This window comes from Psammomys obesus, unplaced genomic scaffold, assembly GCF_907164565.1.
Source record: "Psammomys obesus unplaced genomic scaffold, mPsaObe1.curated_primary_1811, whole genome shotgun sequence".
Lineage (NCBI taxonomy): Eukaryota > Metazoa > Chordata > Mammalia > Rodentia > Muridae > Psammomys > Psammomys obesus.
This window is the reverse complement of record NW_026596166.1, coordinates 8,672,433-8,685,621: the sequence shown is the minus strand read 5'-3', so window position 1 is coordinate 8,685,621 and position 13,189 is coordinate 8,672,433. Positions and strand designations below refer to the sequence as shown.

Here is a 13,189-nt window from a genome sequence, read left to right as displayed (position 1 = left end):
TCTCAGGCGTGGTCAGGGCCAATACCCCACATGGCAGTGATAGGCTACAATAACCTAGATGATTTTTAGCTTAGCACAGGAGAGATGGTCTAGGGATGGCAGGATGTGAACTTAGCATGTATGAGGCCTTGAGTTCAATCCCCAATGCCAGGGAGAGGGGGCTAAGGTACATTTGCTTAGTGACAGCTATTCGAGGCTTTGTGTGAGGATGTGACCTACCACTGGTTTTTTTGTGCCAGCTGAGGAGGTTTTTTTCAGTCTGGTTAGATGGACCATGGGTCTGTGCCATGGAAGAGGAAAAGAATTACAAAGGCCTCATTAACGTAAGCCTTTGGGTTCTTGAGGACATGCGTCTTCTTTCTTTCTTTCTTTCTTTCTTTCTTTCTTTCTTTCTTTCTTTCTTTCTTTCTTTCTTTCTTTCTTTCTTTCTTTCTTTCTCTTTCTTTCTCTCTCTCTCTCTCTCTCTCTCTCTTTCTTTCTTTCTTTCTTCTGGGCTCTTCCATCAAGGATGGTTACAAAAGCACAAAGGGATGAATCTAATCACTTCTCTTCCTGACAGGTTTGTAACCAGATTCATTGACTTGGATGGCCTGTCGTGTATTCTCAACTTCCTGAAGACCATGGACTACGAGACCTCCGAGTCTAGGATACATACGTCCCTCATTGGCTGTATAAAGGCACTGATGAACAACTCTCAAGGCCGGGCCCATGTTCTGGCTCATTCGGAGAGTATTAATGTCATTGCTCAGAGTCTGAGCACAGAGAACATTAAAACAAAGGTGGCTGTGCTGGAAATCCTGGGCGCCGTGTGCCTGGTTCCAGGAGGCCACAAGAAAGTCCTGCAGGCTATGCTGCACTACCAGAAGTATGCCAGCGAGAGAACCCGCTTCCAGGTAGGCGACCCCCGGCTTTCTCATTCTCCCCACTCTTATCTTTACATAAACAAGCACCTTTTCTGCCCCTGAAGGAGATTAATAGTTCCTCCAGTAGTGACCACTTACACTTTGTCTTCAGAGAATCCCTTTCTCTTAGGTTCAAGAACCAGAAAATAGACAGTGCTTTCTAGAGTTGGCCAGTCTGGGAGCTAAGATACACTGAACTCAGAACTGTGACCCTGGACTGGTCTGCTTTCAGAATGCTGGGGTTCAGTTTTCAGCACCCATGGTGATTCATAACCATCCATAATGCCAGTTCTAGGAGATCTGGTGACTTCTGACCTCTGTGGGCACCAGACACTCACACCGTACACATACTTACATGTAGGCAAAACACTCACACATAAATAAAAATGATACATTTAATAAAATAAAATTGAAAAGAAAAAGCTGTGGTGGCATCCTGTATATTACATAGCACATATGCTTTAAATCCACTGAATGCTGTGTTCCCTGGAAAGTTTACACATTGCTGTTCTTTGCTTAGGATCGAAATTAATGGTGAGATTATGTTATGATATTTTTACCAAACAACAAAAAGCAGGTGGAGACAAGGAAGCAAAGTTTCCTATACTTTTTATATACTTACTCTGAACATACCTGAAAAGGAGAGTTTTTAACTCCAAGTCTGAGTTATAGAGGAGGTGTTCTCTGAATCAGTGTAATTCTGGCTAGGTGAGATTTAAAAAATTAACCTCCAAGCATTAAAAAAAAAAAAAATTCTTAAATTGAGCATCGTGGGGTTGGCAATATTTTAGACCAGTGGTTCTCGACCTGTAGGTTGCAGTTCCTTTGGGAGCTGAATGACCCCTTTTGGGGTCACATATTAGATCTTGCATATCAAATATTTATATTACAGTTCATAACAGTAGCCAAATTACAGCTATGAAGTAGCAATGAAAATAATTTTATGGTTGGGGTTCACCACAACACGAGGGGCTAATTGTAATATAGGGTTGCAGAAGGTTAAGAATCACTGTTTTATGACCTTATTTTTTATTGACAGACATTAATTAATGACTTGGATAAAAGTACTGGCCGCTATCGGGACGAAGTGAGTCTTAAGACTGCCATCATGTCCTTCATCAATGCAGTGCTGAGCCAAGGAGCAGGCGTGGTAAGAAGTCCGCAGTTCTACGATGATAGCATTGACGAGCGCTTTTCCAATATACTAACTGCACAGTTGAAAAGCTACAGAAATGTGTTGTGTTGCCCTTCTATTTTCAGGAGAGTTTGGACTTCAGGCTCCATCTTCGCTATGAGTTTCTGATGTTAGGAATTCAACCTGTTATAGATAAATTAAGGGAACACGAAAATTCAACATTAGACAGGTAAGTCCGACTGTTTCCGCCTGAGAGGCCCACGCCATACCCACTGTATGGAGCAGTACATGTCAGTGCCAGGCCGGGAACTGCTTCCAGCCTGCCTGTCACACCAGCAGCTTGCACGGCCTGGCACTTCAGATTATTATGTTCCTCTGGTGAAACTTTGTCAGTGGAGGAAGCAGCGTGGCATGCAGAAAGCTTCTTGCAGCTCAGGTCTGTCCTGCCGCAGTCTTGCGTCCTGTGTGTTCTGCTGAAGTTACTCAGTGTTTCTAAATGCTCGTGTTTTAATACCTATAAAAATGGTGATGATGGCAATGACAGCTGGGCCCTGTTTCTGTCACGAGAACTGACGCTGAGCCCTGTGAAATCACTTAGTAACTTTAATAGGCATTCTGTGAATGCCAATTTGCAGCCACTGTTCACTTGTCACTGTTTCTAAGGCATCCTCACCAGCTTCCAGATGTTTGCTGCTACTGCCTTCTCCCTCGGCTGCATACCCAGCGTGCTCTTCTCTGTGATAGTCAGTGTAGGTGCCACAGACACTCCTGCCTGGGTACCCTTTCACTTGGTATGTCTTTGGCTGTGAATACCTTCCATCGGTTTCTGATCACTTGTTCCCTTAGTCTGCAGAGAACTTCCTTCATGCATTGTCATAGTAAAAATAAATAAATAAACAAACAAATAAATAAATAAATAAATAAATAAATGAGTGTTGGGCTACTTAATGTTTATTATTAGCCCTAGATTATCGAGGCAGTATTAGTTAACCCATTGTCACAAATAATAAGACACGGGCACCTGTTAGATTTTATAGTTGCCTTATTTACCTTGGGCCGAGCAGACTTTCCTACCCACCCTGTCTGAATAACCTCACCATCCATCTCCCAGCCTCATCCAGTGCTATCCACCTTAACCATCCTCATCTGAACTATCTTCCATCCATGATGCCAATAAGCTTGCTTGTATTCTTCACCTGAGCCTTTGCACACCATTATTGGATTCTTTCCTCCAAGCCCATGTGGTTTCTTCTCCACGCTAACCCATTGTGGTATCTGCCTCCTTGCCTCCTTCCTCTCTTCCCATCCATCTATTTCCTGTGATTCCCTGTCCTCAAAAGCCTGGGAACCTAAGCTACCCCATTCTGCCCTGCCCAGGTATAGGCCTTTAATTAACCAATCGGGTAAATGTCTTAAGCAGGTTTACACAACAAACATAGGTGTAACCAGATCTTAAGGGCCAGCATCAGAGTGACCTCCAACAATGTATTTTGCAGTTCTGTGGCCTTCCCTGTATTTTGTACCCCCTGACCATATGTGTTTGTCCTCTTATCATCCCTGGAATGTAGAACACAGAGGAGGAGAATAATAAGAATTTGTACAAATAAATGAATGACATGGATTTTTTTTTTTTCTGATCTATAACTCAACAGCAAGTCAAGTGTGGGTCTATGTTTTCAAATTTTTTTTTTCCATTTAAAGAGTTGGAAAGTTGAATCTGGACATTTTTTAGGTTTGGTTAGCATTTAATCATTTGATAATTACCTACTATGTGCTATACAACCTAGGTTTTCCTTTTTTCCCCTCTTATTATTATCTTATTTAGATATGTATTTTATTTGTTCGTTTAGAAAAAATATGGTTAAGCAAAGGCACTCAAGTTTTGTTACCGTGTTTCTTTTGGAGATATCACTAAAAATCAGGAAGGGTCTCTTTTATTTTTCTTTGCTTGGCTGAGGGTCAACCCCAGGGCCTTAGTTGTAATGGCAATTACTCGCCGCTAAACTGCATTTCCTCCCTTTGCCTTGTGAGGCAGGCACTCTCTTCACCCCGGGCTGGGCTTGAGCTTGGGATGCTCCTGTATCTACCCAATGATTGATGGGAGTATATCAGCACACCACTTCAGTGTGCATAGGCCTGCACGTCAACCTCCCAAGTCCTTAGTGCTTGTGTTTGAGATGTCTTCCTTCCAGTCACTTTTGGTCCATTACCTTTCAGGCATTTAGACTTTTTTGAAATGCTCCGAAATGAAGACGAACTAGAGTTTGCCAAAAGATTTGAACTGGTACGTATTCCTGTAACTTCCCTGGAGTGGCTTGTCTGGTCATAGGACTTGCCTCTTGGAATGCATGTGCTGAGTTGGTGGGGGCCAGTGCAACCTGTGAGCAGAGCCAGCGTCCTGTTACCGACGTGGCAGGATCCGCTTGTGCTTGCATTGTGAGTGCTCTTCCTGTATTGGAGAATCAAGAAATTGGATGATTGACTCGGCTTTGGTTTTCTGTAAAATAGGTTCACATAGACACAAAAAGCGCAACTCAGATGTTTGAGCTGACCCGGAAGAGGCTGACCCACAGTGAAGCCTACCCCCACTTCATGTCCATTCTGCACCATTGCCTCCAGATGCCTTGTGAGTGTTGTGACTGTGTGGGTGCCATGGACACCTAGGACAGCAGCCAAAGCACTCTGTCTTCCCAACAGTGCTAAGTAGATTGGGTGCCTCAGCTTTGTGGCTTTCCAGTGTTTGCTTCCTCACAGATTAAGGGCAGTTATGAAATCCTCAAAATGAAATGACCTATAATTTACTTTGATTTCAAAATAAATGCATGCCTTACAACACATGTAGAAATGGGTATGGAGAGAGCCTTTTGATCAGATCTGTGGCTCTAAAGGGTTGCCCACTGTTGAAAACTACCCTTCCTCATTTACAAACAGCGTGATCATTGCTTTCTACCCCTCTTTTCCTTTTTAGACAAGAGAAGTGGTAACACAGTTCAGTACTGGCTGCTGCTAGACAGAATCATACAGCAAATAGTTATCCAGAATGACAAGGGACAGGACCCCGACTCCACGCCTTTGGAAAACTTTAATATTAAGAACGTCGTAAGAATGTAAGTCTCTTCTCATCTCGCTTACTGTGAGGTAATGATGGCAATGCAAGATACTCATTTTGTCCTACTTCAGCTCACAGGGAGGCATATGAAATGTTCTAGGGATCAAAATGAGCTGCGAATAAACAAGAAATACATCTAAGTAGCATCTGGGCTCCACTGAGGACTCTGCAGCACAGTATTTGTGTGTCCAGGGAGAACACACTCAGAAATGGACATGTTTTGTTTTTTGTAACAAGTATTCCTTTAACTATTCTATAGGTTGGTTAATGAAAATGAAGTTAAGCAATGGAAAGAACAGGCAGAGAAGATGAGAAAAGGTAGGTGGCAAGGCCCTGGCAGGTGTGACTATGCTTAGGGGACCCGGGTTTTGGGGAATTGACATCGTGGCTTCATGTTGACTTCTGCACCTCCAGGAGCCTAGCTTTTGTCACGTCTTAGGGCATTTTTGCATTGACTTTAAAAAATTGAACCATTTAGTTCTCTTGCTGTCTCCAAGGTATTTCATCCTTTTGTTTTATTGTTTTGTGAACAGTTTAGAAAAGATGGTAACATTTGCTGTTCAGAATTCATGAACTGGAAACAAAGATTAAAGTTGTGGGCTTTTGTTAGGGGCCCCTGCCATGGCTCATGGAAAAAGCTACTTGCTGCCAAGCCAAACAGCCTGAGTTTGATCCCCGGGACCCACATGGTGGAAGGAGAGAACTGACGCTTACTTCTGACCTCCACATATGCCTCCTGTATGCACTCATGCACACACACAAACCACACACATGCAATAATTTTTTAAAGAATTTATAATTCAAGATTTCTTTAAAACTGCTGAGTACCTAAGCCCCACCTTACAGCTGCGATTCACTTAAAGTATTTTGGGTTTGAGTAAATACAACAGGAAGTTTCTTCAGAACCTTAGGACAAAAGCATAGGCATCTTGGTACCATCGCTTCTGTCCTCTCTATGGCCAGCCGTAGAAAGAGAAACTGTGCAGAGACTCAGTGGCCACTGTGCAGATGTGTGTTATGACTGTTAGCAGGCCAGCCACTAGTGGTGCTGGAATATGCCTTTGATGTCATCTGCCTGTGACGGGAGAGACATTTGTGTTCCTCCTGGTGCAGCCACATACAGCTTCCCTCCCCACTTCAGAAGCCTAGCAAACTAAAGTCACCTTCGGGAAAATGCTCACACTCCCTCACACCTCACCACGCTGGACGATGGGCTCTCTTCTGCTTGTCAGAGTCATGCAGTCACAGCCACATTCTCACCCAGCATCCGATGTTCAGAAGCAAGTGGCCAAGAGCTGCCTGAGCACCCCCCTTTCTCACACCACATTTCCTCAGAGCCACTAGAGATGGTGGGAAAGGCAAAAGTCGGGACTGCTGTGCCCCCTGTGCCTGCTGTTTACCCACATCGCTCTCACATGATTTTATAATGCATCCCAGAATCCACTATGAGTGGAAAGAGGAGAAGCACTAGACCAGGATAAAAAGTGAGAACAAGCCAAGGAGAGTACAGTCGTCTTCTGGCCAGCCTCAGCTGCTAACCCGACACGGCCCAGAGTTAGCTGAGGCAGTCTCAATTTGCCTTGATCAAATTGGCCTGTTGGCATGTCTTTGAGGCATTTTCTTGTTGCAAATTGATGTAGGAGGGCCCAGCCCACTATGAGTGGTATCATCCCTAGGCTGATAGGTCTGAGCTGTATACGAAAGGAAGGTGACTATAAGCCCAAGAGCAAGCCAGCCAGCTGCGCTCTGTGGTTTTCACTTCAAGCTCCTGCCCACATTTCTGTATTGACTTCCCTCAGTGATTGGTTGAGACCTGGAAGTACAAGATAAAATGCAGCCTTTCTTCCACGAGTTGCTTTTGGTCATGCTGTTTACCACAACTACCAAAAGCAAATGGGGAACAGTCAATGAATGGATGCTTAAGAACACACTCTAGAGCATGTAGGTTTGACTTTACAATTGAGAGCATTTGAGACATGAGGTTTTGAGTCACCTAGCCATACATTTAGGGGACACATAAGTGTCTGGTGCTTCAAATTGTCTTCTCCATGGAAGTCTGAACTCCGCCTCCTCTCTGTGACCAGTGACATCTTCTCTCCCCTTCTGGAGTTTTCATCACCCACAGCATGGGAGTGAACTTCACTCACGGGTTGTTGCCAATACTAAAATAAATGGAAAGTTAGCATAGAGTCGCACATACTAATTGCACAACAACCATCACAGGGTTCACTGGGAGGGTGGTGCAGGAGAAAATCTCCAAGGTCAGTGGGAAGAACGGGGCAGCCAGTGAAGTCACAACAGAAGAGAAGTTATAGCTAAAATGGGTGCTTTTCTGGAAACTTCAGCATGCAAAGCTAGATTGGATTGTGGACAGTTTCAAAGGAGGAGACCAGAAGTTGTTTAAATGTGACAGGTAGGAGAATATTTGAGGGAGAAGTCTGCGGCGTGCAGGCCTCCAAGAAGGTGTCTGTAACAACTCGGTGAATGGATAGTAAATGATGTCAGTTTGGGAGATAGTTGTCAGGCTTCATCAAGGAGCCTGTTCCAACCAGTCCCTAAGCCCTGCCCCCACCTAACCTATAGACTGCTTGCAGAGGGATTTGCCCAGTGATCTGAAATGTTAAGACCTCGCACTGAATGTGAGGCATAGCCAGATTTGTCAAAGGCTAGTGATGAAAGAGGGGAAGGAACATTCCTAATCTCTTAATTATCAGTGATGAATGAAGTGGAGCTGGAAGAAGGAAAGTGGAATACATTACGGTTGTTGTAGATGAGGGCCAAGAGTCAGGCATCGGGGAGTGGGAGATGTGATTGGAGGTGCCTTTTTTTTTTTTTTTTAAGCTAAACAAAACTCAAGGATTTTAATGGCTCACACCTTCCGCAAATTCCAGTTTGGAGAATCAACCATAGAGCAGGGAAGGTCAGAAAGAGACACTAAGAGTTTAAACATGTTATCAGTTCAGAAGTAGAGACCAGCTGCGTATCACACAGTCCCAGTGGGTGGTGTCCCTAGTGTATTTGTTGACATGAAAGAAGAGGCATTGGAGGCAAGTATTTGAAATAAAAGCCTGCAGCCTAAACTTCATTATTTCTCTTTTCCGAAACCCATCACTCCTGTCAACAGGCTTATATACATTGGCAAAATGAATATCATTACACTGAACTAGATACTCCTCCCCCCATTTCTTCCACACCTGGGGAAGTCATTAAACCACCCCTGAGAGCTCCTTTCTGTCTTGTCAGCCTTGTGGTTCCCATGTCTATTCAGTCCTGTTACCCTTAAGACACTGACTATGGAGAGGATAACATTTGCTTTTACTGGTTTTAATAATCCCTTGCCAGAAGCATAACATGCTTCAGGTAGCCTTCCAAGAGGTCAGGGAGACACAGCTCAGCTTCAGAATGCACACCAGGCCCGCCAGCAGCTCTCTGTGGCAGCATGGACTCCTCCCTCTGCTAGAGGTATACAAGCCAGCAAACTTCATTCACCAGAGCTGAGCTTCTTTTTGTGAGAAGGGGCTTTTATAATAGTCGTTTCCCCTAGAGTAGCTATTGGCCACCTCTACAACAGGATTCAGAGTTAAGGCACCATTCTCCATGAGACGTTTATCAAGCTTTTTTTTTTTTTCTTCTTCTTCATTTTTAGAACCATGGCTTTAGGCCTCTTTTTTGGTCTTTTCCCAAAATGTAGTTACTAAAATAGTTGTGTGAGGCCTTCTCCCAGCAAGAGCACCAGTTAGAGAAGAAGAATGATGTAGGTCAGGCTGACCCACAATCTCCATCATCCTCGGCCCATTTTTTTTTTCTTTTAAAGAAAATGCCTCATCTCTGTTTTCATGTCCTGTTGTTCTCTTGTGTAGAACACAATGAACTACAGCAGAAGCTGGAAAAGAAAGAGAGAGAATGTGATGCCAAGACCCAAGAGAAGGAAGAAATGATGCAGACCTTAAATAAGATGAAGGAGAAGCTTGAAAAGGAGACGACTGAGCACAAGCAAGTGAAGCAGCAGGTGGCAGATCTCACAGCACAGCTCCATGAGCTCAACAGGGTGAGTGCGGAGACCCGGCCCCCTATCCACAGTGTAACAAGACCCTCATCCCCTGGGGCCTGCTACACTGAAGTAGACACTTCTGTCGTAGGGATGAGCTCTGAAACGTTTCACTGTTGATCTCGGTAGTGTGGACACAAACCACCGATATTCTATGGGTTAGGCAGCAGAGGTGGTTTGGGGTTGAGTTTTTACCACCTGTCTTGTCCTAAGAACAAAGGAAAAATCACATTAGCTTTGTAGAAAATGGATGCCATTAAAACAAACCAAACTGTAGGATGGTGCTAGAAGTGAGAGAGAGAAAGACCCAGGGATAAGCACTATGTGTTCAGGAAAGTCCATTTGACTCACCCATCCTTGAAGCCCTCGTCCTCAAAGTGTGGGTGCTTTGCTCAAGATTAGTGTCTTAGAGTCATCCGATGAATTTCCTTCTTCCATTCACTATTCTTCTCTTTTCAGAGGGCCATCTGTGCTTCAGTCCCAGGAGGACCCTCACCTGGAGCCCCAGGGGGACCCTTTCCTTCCACTGGGCTGGGCTCTCTTCTCCCTCCCCCCCCCACCCCCTCTCCTTTCAGGTGGAGCACTTCCTCCTCCCCCTCCTCCCCTCCCTCCTGGGGGTCCTCCCCCTCCCCCAGGGCCTCCTCCCTTGGGAGGAATCCTGCCACCTCCTGGTGCTCCCGTGAGTCTGACACTCAAGAAGAAGAATATTCCCCAGCCCACCAATGCTCTGAAATCCTTCAACTGGTCTAAGCTGCCTGAGGTAAGCCATTTGTTCCTATTTCCCCTTTAGTGGATCAGTGGTGGCACCTGCAGCTCAGTGTCCTTACTGAGGGGAACGCTCCCTGCGGCTGCATGACTTGACCATCTAGGGTGGACTCAGGGTTCTCCCCAGCTTCTGTGTTAGCTGATAATGTCACTGAAGTGATTGCACATTGCTTCAGAACAGCTCACTGGAGCGTCCCGTAGACTTATAAAATTGAGATAGTAGTGCTTTTTAAGAAACATCCATACTTTTTCTTTTTTCCGCATGACTGTCAATCATGGAACTTGTTAACTTGATGTTTCTAGAACAAATTGGAAGGAACAGTATGGACCGAAATCGATGATACCAAAGTCTTCAAAATCCTAGACCTTGAAGACCTAGAAAGGACTTTCTCTGCCTACCAAAGACAGCAGGTAACAACATGTGCCACCTGGATGCCCCACAGCACTCTCTCTTCATGCACGACCCTTGGGCCATCTGCTGTAACCAAGAGGCATGAACACTGTAGTGCCGTGCAGTTTGGTCTCCCCAACGTGGTCCTGCAAAGCAGTATAGCCGCATGTCCATGTGTGTGTCCAGTGACCCATCAGTGTGTGTGAACCACCTGAAGGCATGTGGACAATTTGTAGAGAAGCTCCCTACCATAGTACTTACATGTCTTCTTTCTGGATGTATAGTCAGCACTGTATCTTACCTGTGCTTATTCGGAATGAATCTCTAGGAAAAAGAGTATCCTGTTGCAGGGTTTGTTTCTGAAGCCATCCGGGGCTGTCTGACTTAAAAGAAATATCAAATGTGTTTGGAGCTAGATAGACTCTAGAAGTGTGGGGCGTGGTAAGATCTATAATTTGGCAGCTAAGTAGAATACAGAGGAGCTTTAACCAGATGCCATGAATATTGTGTCCTCACTGGTAGGGTTGCACAAGCTGAGCAAGTGTGCAAATGTCGGTGATGCCAGTAGATCCACAAAAGCTACTACTGTGTTTCCATAATGGTATGAAGAACATGGTATGGTACCCACTGCCTGTACACGCTGATGAGCCCCAGTAGGTAGGCTCCTTGTATGAGCTCTCGTCACATCCATGTAGATCTCTTTTGCCCCTAGATGGCTTTCTCTAAAGGTCTGAAATGTAGGCCGAGGAGTTCAAGTAGGGTAGCTAGTTATAGAGAATTCAGAGGAATGAAGAAAAGGCAAGGCAACAATAATCAGAGCCCTGAAAAGAGGAGCATTGAGCCAAAGAGTATGGAGAGGAAGGTTCTTAAGGTGGACCAAAGGAGAGGACCCGAGAACAGTGCACACTGCCTTTGGAGGCATATCTGCACAGGGCTTTCCTGAGGGCTGCCCTCGTAACCTGGCTGCCATGTGGCTCTTGAGCAGGGTGGAACATCCTTAAGGAAGCAGCGGATCATGTAGGCTGCTCACTTGGCTGAGCTCCTGAGAAAGACTGTCTCAAACGAGAAATCCTAGCCATCAGGGAGGAGATGGACAGAGGCTAGAGAGAGCTAAGCCAGGCATTTCTTTCCAAGATGGTTTCTGATCTATCTGCGTGGGAGACAGGCTGTTATTCACCAGAGGATTTTGCTGGAGGAGAGGGAGAGCATCCATGCAGAGTCTTTATATGCTGGTTCAGTAGAGTAGGACAGTAAAGTTAGTTGTCTGCCACGGGGCCATGAACCCTAAAACAGAAGCCATCACCCAGCTCCTTCATAAGTTAGAAGGTGCCATGCCCAGTGGTATATGTACCAAGTGAGGGACGGTGACTAAGAGGGAGGTGAGGGGAAGAGAACAGTTCACCTCATGGTTCAAAGAACAAACAAAGGTATGTTCAGAGCCTTGTCCTGTAGGTGCCCTGCCAAAACCCACCCCTGATTGGCTCCTGTGTGCTTCTTCTCTCTCTAGAAGGAGGCCTCTGGATCTTAGCATAAAATTTTAGCAAATTTCCATGTAATTCAAATAATCTTGTGATCTGGTTACAAATCCCATTTCTTTCGCACTTCAGGTTGTCTGAGGTGAAGGTTTGGAAACTTAAAAAAGTGTGTTAAACGGACGGAAAGCAGCAGGTAGTCCACATGGTGCAAATCAAGTCTGAGCATGTGGGTTGCATCTGTGATGAAGGCAGGTGGTTGAAAGACCCAAGTTTACAAGCCTCATAATTAACTGGCTCTCAGCAGAAAGTGCAGAAGGATGCTGCCAAAATGCTCTGGGACAAATATGTGGACAGTTTTCAAGAGTTCTGGGAGATGCAATTGTGGAAAGCTCTGCAGCTGAGTAACTGTCTCCTAGCAACCAACACTGTTTAAATAATCAGTAGTCATCCCTGACAGGATAGATGAGAAGGTTTTGGTTCTTCTTAACCCTGGGTACCCTGGTGAGGATTGGTTATTGCCATATTTCCAGCAATACTTTGTAAAGAACAATCTCAACATACCCACTCCACATGAGCATTTTAAATATTCCCCTTCTGGTATAAAAATGGAAGGTAAACCATCAATATATTTTCCAACTGAGGGTAACGTGAGCCATTTCATGGCATTCACAGTGTTGAGAGTCAGAACATGAAAGGCCACAGGCATTTCTAATTGGCATATGTAGATCAGAGTAAATGAGGTAGAGCGCCTGTCACTTGACTATCCCCTCACCCCAGAACTGCAACATCAAAGTCCTGTGTGTGCTCATTCCAGGCATGGCCAAACATTGTGTAATTATCACCACATTCAAACCGCTTTTATTTCTAGTACCGAATGAACATAGAGAACTTCTCTCTTTCCATGGTGTCTCTTTCCTTTCTCTAAAGTTATGAGACTTGTCTGACTCTGGACTTCAGCCATTTGTTTGTGTAGATGAATTTTTCAGGCAGGCAGAGGAACACACAAGTCTCAGTACCGCAGGAGCATCAGAGCCTGATTTTAAGATAACTCAGAAGTACCAAACTAGCATAATTTAAACAAGGAATGATACTTGGGAATGTATGTATGCAGGTATATATAAACACATACCTACAAAAATATATTCATTTGCTTATATTTATAAACTTACATGAGTATAAAATATATCAGTTTGATTTGAGAATTATTCTATCATTAAAATCAGGTATTTAGTTTGTGTCCTTTATAAATGAACTGTGCCAAAGGATCAGCTGATTCAAATACATTCACTCTTTACATAAGCCCACAATATAATTATAGTATAAAGTAAAGATGAGAAAAACCATAAGTGACTGCGATATGGACC

General features: G+C 44.5%; 1 protein-coding gene across 1 annotated transcript in view; it reads left to right on the top strand.

The window, feature by feature from the left end:
* Window positions 1-13,189, top strand: part of Daam1 (dishevelled associated activator of morphogenesis 1) — a 160,597-nt gene that overhangs the window by 112,574 nt on the left and 34,834 nt on the right. Inside the window, 11 exon segments of the mRNA XM_055595383.1 lie at window positions 560-893; window positions 1,942-2,052; window positions 2,163-2,266; window positions 4,255-4,321; window positions 4,546-4,663; window positions 5,006-5,144; window positions 5,406-5,464; window positions 9,007-9,194; window positions 9,654-9,743; window positions 9,745-9,954; window positions 10,263-10,370. Of these exon segments, the coding sequence (XP_055451358.1) occupies window positions 560-893; window positions 1,942-2,052; window positions 2,163-2,266; window positions 4,255-4,321; window positions 4,546-4,663; window positions 5,006-5,144; window positions 5,406-5,464; window positions 9,007-9,194; window positions 9,654-9,743; window positions 9,745-9,954; window positions 10,263-10,370 (1,528 nt within the window).